Source organism: Danio aesculapii, chromosome 4 (genome assembly GCF_903798145.1).
Source record: "Danio aesculapii chromosome 4, fDanAes4.1, whole genome shotgun sequence".
Classification (NCBI taxonomy): domain Eukaryota; kingdom Metazoa; phylum Chordata; class Actinopteri; order Cypriniformes; family Danionidae; genus Danio; species Danio aesculapii.
The window spans coordinates 15,140,031-15,160,307 of record NC_079438.1 but is presented as its reverse complement, the minus strand read 5'-3'; the positions used below and the strand labels follow the sequence as shown (position 1 = coordinate 15,160,307).

The window sequence follows — 20,277 nt, the reverse complement described above, 5'->3', positions numbered from 1 at the left end:
CAGTGATGTCCTTCAGATATGCTAGCACCAGTCTTTCGAATGACTTCATGGCCACAGATGTTAAGGCCACAGGTCTGTAGTCATTGAGTCCTGTGATCTTTGGCTTCTTTGGGATTGGGATGATGGTGGAGCGCTTAAAGCAGGATGGAACTTTGCGCTGTTCCAGTGATCTATTGAAGATATGGGAGAAAATGGGAGCCAGCTGGTCAGCGCAGGTTCTCAGACAGGCTGGTGAGACACCATCTGGCCCTGGTGCTTTCCTTCTCTTCTGTTTACTGAAGATCTGACGCACATTTTCCTCACTGATCTGAAGAGCAGGGGGGGAGAGGAAGATGGCTGGAGGTGTTGATGGCTGTGTAGGGCGATGGTCCGGGCTGTGTTGATGTGGTGTTGATGGCTGTGTAGGGAGATGGTCCGGGCTGTGTTGATGTGGTATTGATGGCCGTGTAGGGCGATGGTCCGGGCTGTGTTGATGTGGTGTTGATGGCTGTGTAGGGAGATGGTCCGGGTGGGTGTGAGGTGTCTGGTCATAGGTGTCAAACCTACAGTAGAACATATTCAGCTCGTTTGCAATATGTTTATTGCTGTTGATACTGGGGGACGGTGTCTTGTAATTAGTGAAATCTTTTAAGCCTCTCCACACTGATGCAGGGTCGTTAGCTGAAAACTGGTTTTGCAGCTTTTTGGCATAGCTTTTCTTAGCCACACCAATCTCCTTTGTCAATGTGTTCCTGGCCCGATTGTACAGGATCCTGTCACCACTCCTGTAAGCATCCTCTTTGGCCTGACGAAGCTGTCTGAGTTTTGGTGTGAACCATGGTTTATCATTGTTAAATGACAAGTAGGTCCTGGTAGGGATGCATAACTCCTCACAGAAACTGATGTATGATGTTACAGTCTCTGTGAGCTCGTCCAGATCTGTGGCTGCAGCTTCAAAAACATCCCAGTCAGTGCATTCAAAACAGGCTTGTAAGACCTGCTCTGTGTCGTTGGTCCATCTCTTGACAGTCCTTAATACTGGCTTAGTAGTTTTAAGTTTTTGCCTGTAAGTTGGTATAAGATGAACCAGGCAGTGATCGGAGAGTCCTAGAGCTGCTCTGGCGACGGAGCGATATGCATCCTTTATTGTGGTGTAGCAATGGTCCAAAATTTTATTGCCTCTGGTGGGGCATGTAATGTGCTGTTTGAATTTAGGCAGCTCATGTGTGAGTTTTGCCTGATTAAAGTCCCCAAGTATGATAAAAGCAGAGTCCGGGTGTTGTTGTTCTGTCTCTGTGATCAGATCAGCCAGCTGTTGCAGTGCAGTACTCACGTGTGCTTGCGGTGGAATGTAAACACAGACGAGAATGAACGAGGAAAACTCTCTTGGTGAATAAAACGGCTTACAGTTAATGAAAAGCACTTCCACATCAGGACAGCACATCTTCTTTAACACAGTTACATCCGTACACCACCTTCTGTTGATGTAAAAGCATGTCCCACCACCGCGCGTTTTGCCCGTTGACTCAGTATCGCGATCTGCTCTGTACAGCTGAAAGTCCGGTAGGTTTAATGCGCTGTCCGGAATGGCTTCGTTTAGCCAGGTTTCCGTGAAACACAGGACAGCAGAGTTGTTAAAGTTCTTGTTTTTGCATGTGAGCAGAAATAGTTCGTCCATTTTGTTAGGAAGAGAGCGGAGATTCGCCAGGTGAATGCTGGGCAGCGCCGTTCTGAAGCCGCGCTGTCTTAGCCTGACGAGCGCGCCGGCTCGCTTCCCACGCTTGCGCGTCTTGTAGCGTTTCCACAATGCGGCTGCTCCGCCGACTACAATGTTCCGCAAAACGCCACAAAAATCAAAATCCAGTTCTTGATTAGTTGGTGTGCACTGCCGAATGTTCAGCAGCTCGTCCCTGGTGTAACTGATCGTGTTTGACAAACATAAAACAGGACAGACTAACAAAAACAGTGCAAACACTGGAGAGCCCCCCGCCGAAGCGGCCATCCGCGGCGCCATCTTGATGTGCTCTGCACCCGTGGGTTCGAATCCCATCCTCATCGCTCAAATGTTCTGGCATTTGAGAGATCCCGGTAATTCAGTGGAAGGTGTATTACTCCTGCCCTCTTAGCATCTTGTAGGATGTTGCTGCAAAATTTAATGTCATCTGTATCGAAAGTAGCTGCAAATACATACATATATGCCAAAGTCCAGCCCCCATCAGGAAAGTGGCTACATGCATGACGAGGTGGCCGAGTGGTTAAGGCGATGGACTGCTAATCCATTGTGCTCTGCATGCATGGGTTCGAATCCCATCCTCGTCGTTCATTTAAGGGAGCCCGGTGCTTCCGGGGAAGTTATCTTACTCGCACCATCTTCGTGCTTCGAAGCATGTTATGGCAAAATTGAATGTCATCTTACCGAATATTTTTGCAAAATAGTTGCAAAAACATACATATACACATATGTGCCACAGTCCAGCCTCCATCAGGAAAGCGAGAACATATGTGACAAGGTGGCTGAGTGGTTAAGGCGATGGACTGCTAATTGATTCTGCTGATGAGGTGGCCGAGTAGTTAAGGTGATGCACTTCTAATCCATTTTGCACTGCATGTGTGGGTTTGAATCCCATCCTCGTCGCTCATTTGCTCTGGTGTTTGAGAGAGCCCGGTGCTTCCGTGGAAGGTGTTTTACTCGCACCCTCCTAGCGTTTTGAAGGATGTTATGGTAAAAGTTAATCCAGCCTCCGGCAGGGATGGACGGCAAATCCACTGTGCTCCGCCTGTGTGGGTTCAAATCCCATTCTCGTCGTTCAATTGCTTTTGCATTTTAGAGAGCCTGGTGCTTCCATGGAAGGTTTCTTACACGCACTCTGCTTGCATTCTGAAGAATGTTATGGTACAGGTAAATCCAGCCTGCTGCATGTTTAGGAGCTCAACGAAAGTTGCAACATGTTAATGAAACAGAAACACAGCTATCCTTTTCAACAGAACATTAAGCCTACTAAAAGGCTGACAAAAATTGCCAGAGCTGACTGTATTTCAAGTCATCTCAGCGAGGTATTGGGTAAAGTTTTCAACCAGCAATGATCACGCCTCGGATAGACCTCATAGGCTACAATATTGCCTCTGCGAAAGAATAGCTGTAACAGCTATGAACTCTTCTGTGTACCAATCTGGACATGCAACGACAAGGTGGCATCAAACTTTAAACTGCCAGCAATCAGCCCTCTGGCATCAATGAGTGCATGCTGTGTCAGCAGAACAGGGTATTGATTTGTCCAAAAATAATTACTTATACATTGTTTCATTTTTACTTAAAAGAAAAGTATACACTACTTATGTGAATCTGGGAGAAGAGAATTGTGGGTAATCTGGTAAAGGGGGCGGAGTCACAACGCTGAACGGCAGAGAAAAGGGATGAGATTGGGATGTGTTTATTGGGCTGTACAGGGATTGGGGTAAGGTAATGAAGAATGCAAGGGCACTGAAACCATATTTTGACAGAAATCCAAGGTCAGCGATGCTGCCGATTTTAGACTCCGGCATTCTGTCTAGTTTCTCTCCAACAAAACCAGAAGAAACATGTCGCAGTTAATGTTGAACAATAAAGCCTGGTTTATACTTCTGTGTCAAGTGATCAGCGTGATCCACGGCGCAAGCCTTGCGCGTAGCCGTGCACTTATACTTCTGCGCACTGTTTCTGTTGCTCTGCAATACACTTCCGAAACGCTAGCTGGCAGTAGGTGTTTATGTTTCTCTGTGTTGAGTTTCTTCGCTGGTGTTTTGTTTTTTTCTGAACGCTTCCTTAATGTGCATGTGGCTCAAATTCGCTCATTTTGAGGCAGGAACCAGTGGACGTGCAACAACTTTAATTAAAAGGTAAACAGAAAACAACAGTCTCCATGCGGAGCTCCTTCATGGGACTCCACACTTTTTTTTTTTTTTCATGGGACTCCACACTTCACGCTCGTGAGGCTCTCACCTCCGCCCACACTCGTCAGCGCTACCAAGTCGACCAATCTCAGAGCTACGCGTACGCGTTACATTTTTTGAGAGGTGCCGACGGCCACAGCGAGGTGCTATGCAACTACGTGTAGGCTGCGCCGTAGCATATGCGTGAGCTTGACGCCGAGGTATAAATCAGCCCTAACTCTGGGGCACTGATCAGAGCTACTGATAAAGCTCCTTATGACAACCTTTATCTTCATCTTTTCTGTAAGAACATCCATTCGAGTCCCAAAAGGTTATCCTTTCTCTAGCACAACGCTGTGCTTACACGTGACGAGGTGGCCGAGTGCTTAGGTTAGTATGTTGTACTCTGCAAGTTCTGGTTTAAATCCCATCCTCATAGTTTCACTTTTTTGAGAGAGGCAACTGCTTCTGTCTAAGGTTTCTTACTTGCACCTCTCAGCGTCTTAAAGGATGTTTATGGCAAAATTGTATGTAATACTCAGCGAAAATAGCTGCAAAAACATACGTATATGCCATAGACCAGTCTCCATTAGGAGAGCACCTATATGCGTGGTGAGGTGGCTGAGTGGTCAAGGCGATGGACTGCTAATCCGTTTTGCTTTGCATGTGTGAGTTGAATTCCAGCCTGGTCATTCGTTTAAGAGAGCCCGGTGTTTACGTGGAAGGTAACTTACTTGCACCCTCTTCGTGCTTCGAAGCATGTTATGGCAAAATTGAGTGTCATCTTAACGAAAATAGTTGCAAAAACATACACGTACACATATGTGCCACAGTCCAGCCTCCATCAGTAAAGTGGCAACGTATGTGACCGAGTGGTTAAGGCGATGGACTGCTAATCCATTGTGCTCTGCACCCGTGGGTTCAAATCCCATCCTCATCGCTCAAATGTTCTGGCATTTGAGAGATCCCGGTAATTCAGTGGAAGGTGTATTACTCCTGCCCTCTTAGCATCTTGTAGGATGTTGCTGCAAAATTTAATGTCATCTGTATCGAAAGTAGCTGCAAATACATACATATATGCCAAAGTCCAGCCCCCATCAGGAAAGTGGCTACATGCATGACGAGGTGGCCGAGTGGTTAAGGCGATGGACTGCTAATCCATTGTGCTCTGCATGCATGGGTTCGAATCCCATCCTCGTCGTTCATTTAAGGGAGCCCGGTGCTTCCGGGGAAGTTATCTTACTCGCACCATCTTCGTGCTTCGAAGCATGTTATGGCAAAATTGAATGTCATCTTACCGAATATTTTTGCAAAATAGTTGCAAAAACATACATATACAGTCCAGCCTCCATCAGGAAAGCGAGAACATATGTGACAAGGTGGCTGAGTGGTTAAGGCGATGGACTGCTAATTGATTCTGCTGATGAGGTGGCTGAGTAGTTAAGGTGATGCACTTCTAATCCATTTTGCACTGCATGTGTGGGTTTGAATCCCATCCTCGTCGCTCATTTGCTCTGGTGTTTGAGAGAGCCCGGTGCTTCCGTGGAAGGTGTTTTACTCGCAACCTCCTAGCGTTTTGAAGGATGTTATGGTAAAAGTTAATCCAGCCTCCGGCAAGGATGGACGGCAAATCCACTGTGCTCCGCCTGTGTGGGTTCAAATCCCATTCTCGTCGTTCAATTGCTTTTGCATTTTAGAGAGCCTGGTGCTTCCATGGAAGGTTTCTTACACGCACTCTGCTTGCATTCTGAAGAATGTTATGGTACAGGTTAATCCAGCCTGCTGCATGTTTAGGAGCTCAACGAAAGTTGAAACATGCTAATGAAACAGAAACACAGCTATCCTTTTCAACAGAACATTAAGCCTATTAAAAGGCTGACAAAAATTGCCAGAGCTGACTGTATTTCAAGTCATCTCAGCGAGGTATTGGGTAAAGTTTTCAACCAGCAATGATCACGCCTCGGATAGACCTCATAGGCTACGATATTGCCTCTGCGAAAGAATAGCTGTAACAGCTATGAACTCTTCTGTGTACCAATCTGGACATGCAACGACAAGGTGGCATCAAACTTTAAACTGCCAGCAATCAGCCCTCTGGCATCAATGAGTGCATGCTGTGTCAGCAGAACAGGGTATTGATTTGTCCAAAAATAATTACTTATACATTGTTTCATTTTTACTTAAAAGAAAAGTATACACTACTTATGTGAATCTGGGAGAAGAGAATTGTGGGTAATCTGGTAAAGGGGGCGGAGTCACAACGCTGAACGGCAGAGAAAAGGGATGAGATTGGGATGTGTTTATTGGGCTGTACAGGGATTGGGGTAAGGTAATGAAGAATGCAAGGGCACTGAAACCATATTTTGACAGAAATCCAAGGTCAGCGATGCTGCCGTTTTTAGACTCAGGCATTCTGTCTAGTTTCTCTCCAACAAAACCAGAAGAAACATGTCGCAGTTAATGTTGAACAATAAAGCCTGGTTTATACTTCTGTGTCAAGTGATCAGCGTGATCCACGGCGCAAGCCTTGCGCGTAGCCGTGCACTTATACTTCTGCGCACTGTTTCTGTTGCTCTGCAATACACTTCCGAAACGCTAGCTGGCAGTAGGTGTTTATGTTTCTCTGTGTTGAGTTTCTTCGCTGGTTTTTTGTTTTTTTCTGAACGCTTCCTTAATGTGCATGTGGCTCAAATTCGCTCATTTTGAGGCAGGAACCAGTGGACGTGCAACAACTTTAATTAAAAGGTAAACACAAAACAACAGTCTCCATGCGGAGCTCCTTCATGGGACTCCACACTTTTTTTTTTTTTTTCATGGGACTCCACACTTCACGCTCGTGAGGCTCTCACCTCCGCCCACACTCGTCAGCGCTACCAAGTCGACCAATCTCAGAGCTACGCGTACGCGTTACATTTTTTGAGAGGTGCGCGTCAATGTCGCCGACGGCCACAGCGAGGTGCTATGCAACTACGTGTAGGCTGCGCCGTAGCATATGCGTGAGCTTGACGCCGAGGTATAAATCAGCCCTAACTCTGGGGCACTGATCAGAGCTACTGATAAAGCTCCTTATGACAACCTTTATCTTCATCTTTTCTGTAAGAACATCCATTCGAGTCCCAAAAGTTAATCCTTTCTCTAGCACAACGCTGTGCTTACACGTGACGAGGTGGCCGAGTGCTTAGGTTAGTATGTTGTACTCTGCAAGTTCTGGTTTAAATCCCATCCTCATAGTTTCACTGTTTTGAGAGAGGCAACTGCTTCTGTCTAAGGTTTCTTACTTGCACCTCTCAGCATCTTAAAGGATGTTTATGGCAAAATTGTATGTAATACTCAGCGAAAATAGCTGCAAAAACATACGTATATACCATAGACCAGTCTCCATTATGTGCTGGATCGCCTTTATTCAATCACCCTAATTAAATAAAGATAAACCAGAATCCTCCCTTCGCTATATTTCTTAGCTAGAGTTTAGTTAAAGGATCGACGTTGTAAAAAGGGTTAAAATATTATTTTCAACAACAGGTACATAATTTAGCATCGGATGAAAAAAACTGAAAATTTAATCAATCGGTTTATAAATGTGTAAAAGTTTTAAAACAAACCTTTCTTCAGTTGAATCACAGCATGGAATCACAGTGGAGGAGTGGCGCAGCCTTATGACGTCACACCGCCACGCCAAAATAAAAGTCTTTTTTAAAGCTTTTTTGCCACTTACTTTTAGTCATGAATTATTGATAAAATTTTTCCCTCGTTTTCCACTTTCCACTATATCTGCTCTCTCGCACACACACACACACACACACACATGCACACACACACACACACACACACACACACACACGCACACAGCTGTGGTTATAAATGTGTCTCTTCTTGTGTTCAGATGCCTGTTTTCTCACTCTGGATCCAAACACAGCACACACTCGTCTCAGTCTGTTTGAGGAGAACAGAGCGGTGAAGTGTGTGGAGTGGAGGTTATGTGGATATATCAATGTCATATATGAGCATCTGGAGGATTGTGATTGTGTGTTTGGATTTAATGGTCAGTCCTGGAGTTTGTGCTGTTCTTCCTCCAATTGCTCATTCAGACACAATAACACACACACACTCGTCTCTCAGTAAAGCAGCTGAGCAGGAGAATAGGAGTGTTTGTGGATCACAGTGCAGGAACTCTGATCTTCTACAACATCTATAGAGACACAATGAGCCTCATCCACTCAGTCCAGACCACATTCACTGAGCTGCTCTATCCTGTGGTTAGGATTGATTCTCCTGGATCATCAGTGAAACTGAGCTGAAGACTGGTTAAGATTTTCCCATAATCCACGGCAGTCAACAGCAGCAGTGTGTGTGTGTGTGTGTGCGCGTGCATGTGTCCACTACTGTCTCTGTGTGTGTGTGTGTGTGTGTGTGTGTGTGTGTGTGTGAGAGAGAGAGTTTGTATGTGTATGTGAGAGAGTGTGTTTATGTGTGTGTGAGCAGATGTCTTCACTACTGTGTGTGTGTGTGTGTGTGTGTGTGTGTGTGTGTGTGTGCGCGCATGTGTTCACTTCTGCTGTGTGTGTGTGTGTGCATGCGTGCATTTTCACTGCTGTGTACATGTGTGTATGAGAGAGAGAGAGAGAGACTTATTTACAACCACTTTTTTAACACATTAATGAAAAAAAATCACAAAAAGTTAGAAAAAAAAGGAAAATAAATATATATGAGCTGGTTAACTCACAATCATACATTAATCAAACAAGTATTTCCAAACAACCATTTTGACCAACTTCACAAAGGCATTGATTAATACACCATTTAGATCTAAAAGTGTCCAAATCATCAATCAACTCATAATACGCATATTCTATTTTAATACAGGATTTAATAAGTTCCCTAAAAACCATCAGTCAAACCCAGATCTGTCAGTTTCCTTTTCCGTGACAACCAAATAGCCAATTTTGCTTTTCCAAAAATAAAATGTAATAAAACATGGACTTGCATCTTGTTCCTGTTGTATGTAGGCCCGTAAATAAAAAGACTGAGCGTAAAAACCTCTCCCAACATTTGACAGTATTCATTCAGTTGATAAAAGAACATTTGTAATCTAGAGCAATTTAAAAATAAGTGAAACACTGTTCCATCCACATTGCAAAAAGGACACCCCTCCCTCACCTGTGGATCAATGTGTGCTCTGTGTCTGTTTGTGGCTATTATCCTCCAGCAACCTTTGGATCTGATCCAAATCCAGAAGAATCTGATCCAAAAAAGAGTCTGCCACTTAGATTCTTTCATACTTTCAAGCATGTGGAAATGCACTACTTATACACAAAGAATATACAGAGTTTTTTCCTGCTTCTTCAAAAAGACTTGGCTGAGGTGTTCTAAAAGAGAGAAGTCCTCCTTCTGTCTCCTGACATCCTTCTGTATCCGCTGAAAGAATCGACTCTGGAAATACAGAAGCGTCCTCCTCCGAAGTCAATCTAATGTTCACTGGCAAATTCTCCCGTATTTCAATCAACAGCCACCCTAACTGATCTCATGCCCAATCTTAAGGCTAAGGCCTCAGCATTTATCCATTGTCCTTCAGAGACCAAATGTCCAATTTTAGGGATCTTTGCAGACCACAAAGCTTCTGAAAGAATCAGATTTAAAAATGTCCAGGTCCATAGCAGAGTTAAAAAGGAGTGGTTCTTGTCTCGAGCAGAGGCCCCGTACAATCCGAGTTCTCTTGAAACCTTAAATCGTGACCATGTTCTCAGCAGTGATCTGTAAAAAGCTTAGACCAGTTAAATTCAGCTTGTTAGAGTCCATTAAAAATAAGTGACGATCCAGAACCATGTTACCAGCTTTCTTCAAGAGTGCACAGGCAACTCCTGCCCAAAGAGAGAGAGAGAGAGAGAGAGAGTTTGTGTGTTTATGTGTGTGTGTGAGTGTGTGAGAGAGAGAGTGTGTGTTTTTGTGTGTGTGTGTGTGTGTTGAAGAGCCACTGAGCTAACAGCTGACAGGCCGGGGAAACACACACACTCTGTATATCTGACGGCAGACACGTGAATTAGGAAAACGTTTTTCTCTCGCGCTTGAACCGCATCTGACAGATTATAACGGCTTTAACATACACCTTTTCAAGTTGTGTGTCACATAAACACTCCGTAATCCATTAAAATGCTATTGAAACCCATTTTCAGAGCACAAATTACCTATTGTAAACTCTATAAACAGAAGTTCTAACCATTCTTCAGGAAGACGCTGGTTGCTATGGCGCCCTCCATGCAGCAGCTAAGAAAAAGGTCTATACCCTGCTCTGTCCTTCTCCACCAACTCTTTATCAGCTGGCCTCCTTCTTTACACAAAAACACTCAAATTAGCAGTCTATTTCCCACCAAATCCAACCCAAATCTCCATCAAACAACACCCTCTGAAGAAAAATTCACTCTCTTCCTTCATTTCACACTGGCACATTCCCAACCACTTTTAAGCAGGTGTAACGGAGGCCAGCTAGTGAAGTGCTGTGCAGGTAAACCTCACTCCTCTGACCTCTAAAAGTGCTCTGGTGACAGACGTTAGGGGCCATAGTCTTTAGCCCATTTGTTAGAGCAACTGCCATGCGGAAGGTTGCTGGTTCAAATCGCAGGTCGGAGCGGGTTAGGTGGTGTAGGGCCAGCCTGGGTTACACAGGCCTAGGTAAACTCACTGTTCAAAAAAACATCACGCAACACCTCATTAGATGAAAAATACAGACCAGTCTCTCTCCTTCTATTTATTGCCAAAACGCTACAAAGGGCTGTTTTCAACTAAATTTCCACATTTTTAACTCACATCAAACTGCCTGAAGAATATCGGTTTACATCACCTTCCATGCAACTCCACACATTCAACACAATTTCTCAATCCAGCTGGGATCATCCACCATTACCCCATGTAGTTTGGTAAGAAATCTTGAAATCTGATTCTGGATGATCAGTTGTCCTTCAAAGAGGACATTGCTAACACAGCTCCATCATGCAGATCTGCACTTTTCAACGTCAGAAAAATCTGACTCTTCTTAACAGATCATGCTGCACAACTTTTAATGCAAACTCTTGTCATTTCAAGGCTGGACTCCGACAGTGCTCTTGTAGCTGGATTCTCATCCTGCACCCTTAATCCTCTACAGATGCTCCAGAACGCTGCAGCTCATCTGGTCTTCAATGAGAGCCCATGTAACTCCTCTCTTTACCCCTCTGCATTGGTTACCGCTCGAGGCTCATATTAAGTTCAAATCACTGGCACTGCACCCTCTTACCTTCACCTACTGCTGAAGGCCTACATCCCCTCCAGAAGCCTCAAATCTGGGAGTGAGTGCAGGCTATAAAACACTTTCCAAAACATTTTCATTGACTGTTCCATGCTGGAGGAATGTCTTCCCATTCCCAACTAAATGTAAAGGTAAGATTCTCAAATGTAAGATTCTCAGTCTCAAAAATAATTAAATAAAATAACTAAATAACAATCATCCATGCACAGCACTAATCATTTGCAAAATCCAATTAATAAATTCAAAGACAATTAATTTGTGAATTTAGGAATTGTGTGCTACTTAAAAAAATTCCAGAGATTTAAGGAGATTGCAAAATTTGTCCCATCTGGGGCAGTGGCTTTCTTTGAATACTACATGTGTTTATTGCAACCAAGTTAATCAATCGTGTGAAATGTATATTGTCTGGTACTAAACAAAAGGTAGTGATATTAGCATAACTGTAAATGAAGAACTAGTATCAGAAACAGTATTTGTCTTGTAACATCTTGTAACATAGCAACTGCTCATTGGAAGACAGTGCCATTAGGATGGGTCAAACCAGATCACTTAAAAACCTACTGCAACGGTAAAACTTTGCTTTTTTCATTAGCTCGCTCATGCTCTCGGACAATGCAATCGGGTCGCAAAGAACTTTCCATGCAAACTCTTAAAGTTTAGGAACCGCCGAAACCACAATAAACTTCTGCAAACCGACTGTCTGTCACCCCGGTAACTTACGACAACTTCCACTCACAAGTAAGTGAATCCCAAGGACGTCACTGAAGCTGAGTCACCAACCAATCAGGAACGCTCTGTTGCGTCGAGGCCAGTCGGCGAAGGAAACTCAAACAAATGTTGTCTTTTGCTGATCTGGTGCAAATTGATCTTAAGCAGTTAAAGATAAGCCAAATCTCTGCTTTTGTTGTTTCTCATGTGTGATTCTAAGATCTAGTAATAAGAGCTCAAATTAATTTGGGACGGTTGTCAACTCATTTTGCACAAACACCAGAATTGATAACCACTGCACTGAGGAAATCAAAATAACAAACTATCATACTCTAAATGAATTGCCTTCCTAAAGTTACATCTCTACTTCAGTATATCCCTGTAAACATTTCTTTACAATATTTAAAACAGTTTGATAATTTAGACAATTAATTTCTCTTGAACAAAAAGCACCCTTGGTCGCATAGGATAACATCGCAACAGCCAGTTGATAAAAAAAAGGGTTGGGGCTTCCTAAGCATTTATTTCATTATTACGCCTTCAGTCTGAGACATCTCGCGCACTGGTCTATCCATCCTGAGAGATCTCCATCTTGGTTTATGGTTGAACAAGCCATCCTTCCCCTTCCACCACTAAAATGTCTATTTATTCATTTTATTTTGTAAATGTGTTATTTTTTAAGGCTGATTTAAAAAAAATTATAATTGTTACTGATATAATTTTAGGTGCAGGCTAGGACTGTTTCTGCCATTTGCAGATAACGTTGTCCTTTTGGCTTCATAGGACATGGACCTTCAGCATGGATGGTTTGCTGCTGAGTGTGACATAACAGGAAAAGAAACAGCACCTCTAAGTCAGAAACCATGGTGCTTGACTGGAAAAAGGTGGCCATCTCCAGTTTGAAGGAGAGTCCTTACCCTAAATGGAGTTCAAATATCTGGGGGTTTTTTTTCCCGAGGAATGAAATGTGAGATTTAAAGATGGATCAGTGCAGTGGCAGCAGTATGTAGGTTGATGTGATTGTCTGTTGTGGTGAAGGAGCTGAGATGAAAGGTAATGTTCTCAATTTACCGCATAATCTAGGTTCCTACTCTAACCTATGGTCATGACTGAAAAGACAAGGTCTCGGATACAACCGGACACATTTTACAAAGTGTTATGACCCGCTTGTTTGAGTCGCACCATAAAAGAGACATGAACCAACAAAATAGCCTGAATGGAAAATATTTATTATAAAATGTAACTCATAGAACAATCAAAGCAACCAACAAAGGTCTTGGGATAATAATGAAGATAAAGAACTCAGGATATAATCACAACAACACTTTAACTACATGATACAAGTAATGCAAAACAAAACCTTAAGGTTAAAGAGTCAATGAGATGGCAGATCTTGACATGAGGACTCCTGAGTATCCTCTTTTGTGTTTTCAGATGTGTTAACTGATTAAATCTCTTGTCACAGTGTGAACACTTGTACGGTCTCTCCAGTGTGAATCGTCTGGTGCAGTTTCAATTTTGGAGCTGAAATAAAAGTTTTCTCACACTCAAAGCACATATACTCTCACACCACTGTGGATCTTCATGTGTTCATTAAGGTTTGCTGATCGGTTGAAACTCTTCCCACACTGAGTACATGTAAATGGTTTCTCTCCAGTGTGGGTCTTCATGTGTTTATTAGGTCTGAGGAGTTGCTGAAACTCATCCCACACCGAAGCTGCGGTCACACTAGAGTTGTAGCATGCGAAATTCTGTTGTACGGCGCTGCGAAAAGGGTCGGGATTTAACAAGATGATTACACATTAAAAAGAGAGCGATTGGTCCATATTTTAAATTTCTGTCTCGAGAGGTCATGTTTTGATCTTTGATTGGTCTCACAGAGTCAAGTGATGGGATTTCGCAGGTCAGAGTTTACCAAGCTTGAACTTTGCATGGTGAGCTGCGAAACTTGATGCACGAACTTGCGATTCCGGTCTGACGTACTTGCGTGCGTATTGAAGAATTTTTTGATGATTTTAACTTCATCCTAATCCAACCTAGACTAATCCTTGCATTAATAGTTTAACTCTGTTTTTAACTAATTACATGAGCTTATACTGATGTGTTTATCCTGATATAACCTTATGTGCTTAACCTCATCTAACCTTGCTCCATAACAGCTGTGTCTTCGTGTGACTGATAACCGAGAAGTTAACTCCTCTGTACTTGTTATCAACAAAATGTTACAATTCCACTTTCAGAGTGTGCTCATTTTCAGGAACAATAACGGACGGGAGGGGCTAAGGCTTACTCTCTTTCAGGCTCTGTTATGTGTATGTGTGACTTTTTCTGTGCAGATTTGCTGTTCTGCATAACAACTGATGATCAAACTGATCTGGATGAAGGATCTTTCTTACTGAAGTGCCCCTGGGTGGGGCTGAAGAGAGACAACAATAAATATGGGGGGGACAAGGGTGTGGGTGTGTGTGCCCAGCTGACACAGACTGCCTGTGTTGCTATTCTCTAACACTCTGAGCTCTGTAATGCTTTATTCGTCTAATTAATTAAATTGTTTAAACATATTTAAAGCCTCTAAATGATGTTTTAACCTGGGAGGACTAGGAGTAGTCTAACAGTATGAATGGAAGTCTATGGAGAGAAAAATCCAGTGTGACCGTGGCTTAAGTGCAAGTGAATGGTTTCTCTCCAGTGTGGATCCTTGTGTGTAGATTAAGGGATGATGATTGGCTGAAACTCTTCCCACACTGAGTGCAAGTGAATGGTTTCTCTCCAGTGTGGATCCTCATGTGTTGATAAAGGTTTGATGAGCAGTTAAAACTCTTCCCACACTGTGTGCATGTGAATGGTTTCTCTCCAGTGTGGATCCTCATGTGTGTATAAAGGTTTGATGATTGGCTGAAACTCTTCCCACACGGAGTGCATGTGAAAGGTTTCTTTCCAGTGTGGATCCTCATGTGTAGATTAAGGGATGACGATGTGCTGAAACTCTTCCCACACTGAGTGCATGTGAATGGTTTCTCTCCAGTGTGGATTTTCATGTGATCATTAAGGTGTGATGATTGGCTGAAACTCTTCCCACACTGAGTGCATTTGAATGGTTTCTCTCTAGTGTGGGTCCTCATGTGAGTCTTAAGATTGTCTTTTCTTCCAAAACTCTTTCCACACTGAGTGCAGGTGAAATGATTCTTCAAAATACCATCAGTCTGTAAATGAGTTTTTCCCTGAATTTTGACATGATGTTGCTCCTCTTTACTCCCCTCATTCTCTTCAATTTGGTCTGAAATGAAAAAATAATAAAGTAAATAAAATAAAAAAATATTAGTTTTCATTAAGTCTTAAAAACTCTCATCAAAATCTAAAAAAGTGAAGACACTGGAAACATTGGCTACACACTGTAATTTTGATGCACACATATTTTAAAATAAATCAGATCATATTTTGTTTGGTCCATTAACGTGTACACATTTAAGCAGATTCAATTCATCTTTATTTATCTAGTGCTTTTACAATGTAAAGTGTGTCAAAGCCGCTTAACATAGAAGTTATAGTAAATGGACTCTATGCATGAACTCTGCTGACGTGTTTCCGGTAGAATATCTGTTAGGCTCTTTACGTCCACATAGCGTGTTCTACAGCGAAATCTAATAGCAGCGAAACCTAAACACATCAGAGCATGGTAAAAAAGGGAGATTTACTCTTAAATTGATGAGGATCTAGCGCCAGTGGATGTCCAGCATCTGGAACATCATTATTGTTCAGTTCTAGAACCCACGGTAGATGATTAATACACCAGATCAGGCTGACAATCTCCATGAAGAGGTGGAGTGACTGAATGAAGATTGCTTAGATGCTGTATTTGGTGATGTTATTAAATTCTAACGGTACAGTTAAAAAATGATGTACTAGAATTTAACCCAGATGAAAGTAGTAACAAGTTGTAATTGTATTTTATATAAAATAATATTACGTTTTTATCCATACTTTCAAAAGTTCAAATCTGTAGTCATCTTGACGAGTAAAAGTAAAATAACAAAAGAAGAAATGATCAGCTTCCTCTGAAACATGTTGATGATATTTTAGATGAGCTGGATCATCATGTCATCCTGAGTATAAATAACCTTTAACTCAAACTATGCAGCTTCTCTGACTTCAACATTGACCTGAAACACTGATCTCTCCTGTCACTCCACCCTTATAGTTAGTAACGTTCATACTTATTGATATTGTTTATTTATTTATTTATTTATTTATTTATGTTTTAATGCCATATCAGCAGCATTATTTATATTCATGGCAAAAACATATAATAAATATACAATATATCATCATAAAATCTAATCCGTTTCTTAACAAACATACATTGTAAAAAACAACAAAAAGTATACAAGTAGCAGCAACACTAAAAACAGTCTGATACTATCTTTTAGTTTGATTAAAGATAAATATTCTAAAAGTGCTCCAGAAGGCACCTTTTCAAACATTTGACTTCAAATATTTCCTGAATAAAAACGTTAAACGTCTAACTTCATTTCAAAATACTCATTCTATTAAAATATGTTTTATCATCCAAATATTCTTACACAAGTCACAAATAGGTTTTTCTTCCCCTTTCAATAAATATGCGTGTGTAAGTCTTGAGTGTCTGATTCTACATCTTGTATGTACAACCTGGTCATGTCTATTTTCAAAAGGGTAATTATTTCTTGCATTTACAAATGGATTCACTTCATACAATTTGTTATTCCTACATTCATCCCATTCCATTACCCATTTCTCATTAATATACAGATTTAAAACAGGTTTAATATCAGACACAGGAATTTTACATTCTGTAATCTTCAACTGTAGGGCTTCCTTTGCTGCTTTATCTGCAGGTTCATTTCCAATGAATCCCATATGTTTAGGTATCCAGCAGAAAATAATAAAGTCTTAAGTCTTTAAAAGGTCCACTTTTTCTATAATGCTAAAAATCATATGATGATCAGTTTTCAGAGATTCAAGTGCTTGTAAGCAGAACATAGAATCTGTGCAAATTAACAACTGCCGTTGCTGTTCTTTTTTTTTTATTTGTTCCAGAGCTAAAAACAGTGCACAAGATCAGCTGTGAATATCGAGCTTTGTCTGGGAATACTCTTTCTGAAACGCTCTGAACCAATCACTGCTGCAGCAGATACTCGTCCATCTGATTTTGAACCATCTGTATACACTGGTACATAAGTTGGTAGATTGCATTGGATATTCATAAATTCTTCCTGATAAACATTTGGGTGGATTTCCCTTTTTTAAACTGAGACAGGTGCATTATAATAGATGGCTTTTTAATATGGCAAGGTGGTATAGGGCATGCATGCATTGTTGTTATTATATCCAGATAAATATCCAACTTCTCCAAGTGAGTTTTCATTCGAATTCCTAAAGGTCTGATGTATCTGGGTCTGGCTTCATATAGGTGCTGATATTGAGGGTGGAAAACTGTAGAATATGCTGGATTGTCTTTATTAGCTTTCAGCTTGACTGCATAATTGAGAGCCAATTTCAATCTTCAGTTGTAAAGTGACATTTCTCCTGCTGCCGTATATAAACTTTGAATTGGAGAAGTCCTGTATGCTACAAGAGCAAGTCTCAGTCCTGGATGATGTACTGTATCAAGCATCTTTTTGTATGATATCCTGGCAGATCCATAAACTATGCTCCCATAGTCAATTTTTGATCGAATAAGTGTCCTATAAAGTCTTAAGAGTATCCCCCAATCTGCAGCCCATTTGATCTTTGCTAAAACCTTTATAACATTCATTGCTTTAAAACATCTATTTCATAATACTTTAATATGAGGAATAAAAGATAACTTATTGTCAAAACTCATTCCTAGGAACTTTACCTCTTTCACAACTTGTATAGTTTCTCTATGTAAAAAAGCTCTGGATCTAAATGCATAGATCTTAAAAAGACAAAAATGCATGCATACAGTTTTTGATTTAGAAAATTGAAAACTGACCAGTCATACATTTTATTTATACATATCTGAATTTGTCTCTCGATTGTATTCATATTTTTCCCTTTATAACTAATAAATTCTGTGAGGCGACAGCACTACGTCACCAATAAATAAGTAATTAAAAAATTTAATATTTTAGATATTTCTTAGCAAAAGATTTTAAATGTTGTGTAAAGAAGCAAGCTTTACTTGTATCCATACACTTTTCCCAAATAAACTTTCCTTAAAATAAATTAACAAATGTTTCAAAAGTTTTAATAACTATAATAAACTTAATTCATGCACAACAATCTGTCCAGGTCGATGTCCTCAGCAGTAAATACATGGAGCACGTTTAAACAAATGTTATTGCAGGGAAAATAATTAAACTATTATGATAAATAGAGTTAAAATAACCTTTTTGAATGAAAAGTTTAAGGTTTTATGAAGATGGGTTGTTGGTGATTGTATGGGTTTTGGCCAGATTGGATAGCAAAACATGAACAAAAGAAAATGAAGACTTGTTAAAAAAAGATTTAAGACCTACAACACAATATCTTTATTTTATATAGCGCCAGTGCTCACGAACTCTTTACAAACAGTAGGAGAACAAGAAAAGCAATAATATTAAGAAGGTAGAGAAAATGGCAGACTAATAATGCATAAAAAGAAAGACAAAAGACATGAGAACAGTGCATTCATTAGCATTAAATGAACAACCTGAGGAACAAGTAACAAAAGAAACTCATTCCTGTCTTTCATTGAGTGCTCATGTGCATTTAGGAGAACTAGGCAGCACACTCAGGGCTGCAAGATGGATTTAATTTAGTATTCTTATTATTAAAATATATCTGAATGAGGATCAAATGACTGAGTTGGTCTTTGAGAATGAAAATCAACCTGTTAGTTCCTGCAGATCTTCCTGTTTGACTCTGAATGTTTCTTCAATCCTCACATCTTCAGTCTCCTCTTTAATAAACGCCATCTTTATAACTGTGTGGAGATCAGTCGCTTCTGCAGGAGTTTTTCTCTGTGTTTGGACACTTTATCCTGTTTAAAATGAACAAAACAAGAAAAATAAATAAATAAAACAATGAGCAAAAATAAAATAACTTCTCTTCAACACTTGCTTCAACAGTTTCTTTATATGAGAGTAATTAACAAAAAGAAATCAGGTAAGTCTGAGCAAGAAACAATAGCCACAAAAGACCTTACTGTGAGTAAAATAGTACATAGTTGTATAAAGGGTTAAAATATTATTGTCAACAGCAGGTACATTTAGCATTAAATGAACAACCTGAAATTTTAATCAGTCAGTTTACATCTGTGTAAAAGATTTAAAACAAACCTTTCTCCAGTTGAATCACAGTGTGAGAGTGGCGCGGCCTTATGACGTCACACGCCACGCCAAAATAAAAGTCTTTTTTGTTTAGCTTTTTTACCCCACTTACTCTTAGTCATGACTTATTAATACATTTCTCCCTCGTTTTCCACTTTCTACTTTATCTGCTTTCTGTTTTGTAAGACCATCATTATTTATGTTAATTGAAAAAACCCATTTACCCCCACTAGATATTTGCCTTCTGGTAGGTTGGTAAGAGGTTGCATTTTCTTTAAACGATTGCATTTCTTTATCCATAGCTTTAACTCATTCACTTTCATTCACTGATGTTACTGCCTCTTTGTATGTTTGAATGGGGAAATATCAAATTCTCCAAAATTGCTGGCCAGGTCCCAACCTATATATGTAATAGGTTGAAACTTATTTGGGCTACAGTCCATTTGTCAGGATAAAAACAATATTTATAATCAAATAAACAAACAAACAAAAAACTAAATAGTTGTAAAGAGGCTTTTAAAAATGACTGAAGAACTTAATACAACGTTGAACAATGCATCCACATGTTTAGATTTAATACATTTTATAATGTTAGCATTCAGATATTATTTGAAGGTAAATTCAGAATGTGCAACTTACCTTTTCTGTCTTCAATAAGGAAGTGGGATGAGAAATGGCCTCAGTGGGTTTTTCTTTGTATGTTGTTGTTGGTTAATAATCCCAATGTAGGAATCTAAACTGTAGTTTGTCCTCAAGTTGTTCTCTTTACTCAGCAAAATAAGCCAATGAAGATTCAGTTAGGAACCCAGAATATATAAACACAACCCTGCTGAGAGACTGGATCTGGAATGTGATTGGATAAGACTCAATTGGCCCCCATTAGACCCCATTGGTATAAAGATGCAAATGAGCAGTAGAGAGCAGTGAAGACTCAAGACACATTACTGTGGGGGATGGGAAGTTCATCAGCTTTACAAACCATAGTTTTACGGAGAAGTAATGATGTATTGGGAAAATAAGTTGACTTTAGCCATCAACATTTGTTTTGTTGCTGTTGATTTATAGGACTATTCAGGGAAGCTTATATTT

At 40.6% G+C, this 20,277-nt stretch overlaps 1 protein-coding gene and 4 non-coding genes across 5 annotated transcripts; 2 read left to right on the top strand and 3 right to left on the bottom strand.

Moving 5' to 3' along the window:
• Positions 1 to 2,216: 2,216 nt before the first annotated feature.
• trnas-gcu (transfer RNA serine (anticodon GCU)) lies at positions 2,217 to 2,298 on the top strand. Its single transcript has one exon. It is a non-coding gene; the product is annotated as a tRNA-Ser (tRNA).
• Positions 2,299 to 2,973: 675 nt separating this feature from the next.
• LOC130224162 (U4 spliceosomal RNA) lies at positions 2,974 to 3,114 on the bottom strand. Its single transcript, XR_008837235.1, has one exon. It is a non-coding gene; the product is annotated as a U4 spliceosomal RNA (small nuclear RNA).
• A 1,893-nt stretch (positions 3,115 to 5,007) lies between these two features.
• On the top strand, positions 5,008 to 5,089 carry trnas-gcu (transfer RNA serine (anticodon GCU)). The gene has a single exon. It is a non-coding gene; the product is annotated as a tRNA-Ser (tRNA).
• A 662-nt stretch (positions 5,090 to 5,751) lies between these two features.
• Positions 5,752 to 5,892, bottom strand: LOC130224124 (U4 spliceosomal RNA). The gene has a single exon (XR_008837200.1). It is a non-coding gene; the product is annotated as a U4 spliceosomal RNA (small nuclear RNA).
• Positions 5,893 to 13,101: 7,209 nt separating this feature from the next.
• Positions 13,102 to 18,895, bottom strand: LOC130222196 (gastrula zinc finger protein XlCGF7.1-like). The gene is made up of 2 exons (XM_056454833.1): positions 18,750 to 18,895; positions 13,102 to 15,152 (listed from the first exon to the last, which is right to left on the bottom strand). Exons 1-2 carry the CDS (start codon positions 18,832 to 18,834, stop codon positions 14,536 to 14,538), a joined length of 702 nt encoding a protein of 233 aa, XP_056310808.1. The 5' UTR covers positions 18,835 to 18,895; the 3' UTR covers positions 13,102 to 14,535.
• Positions 18,896 to 20,277: the final 1,382 nt, after the last annotated feature.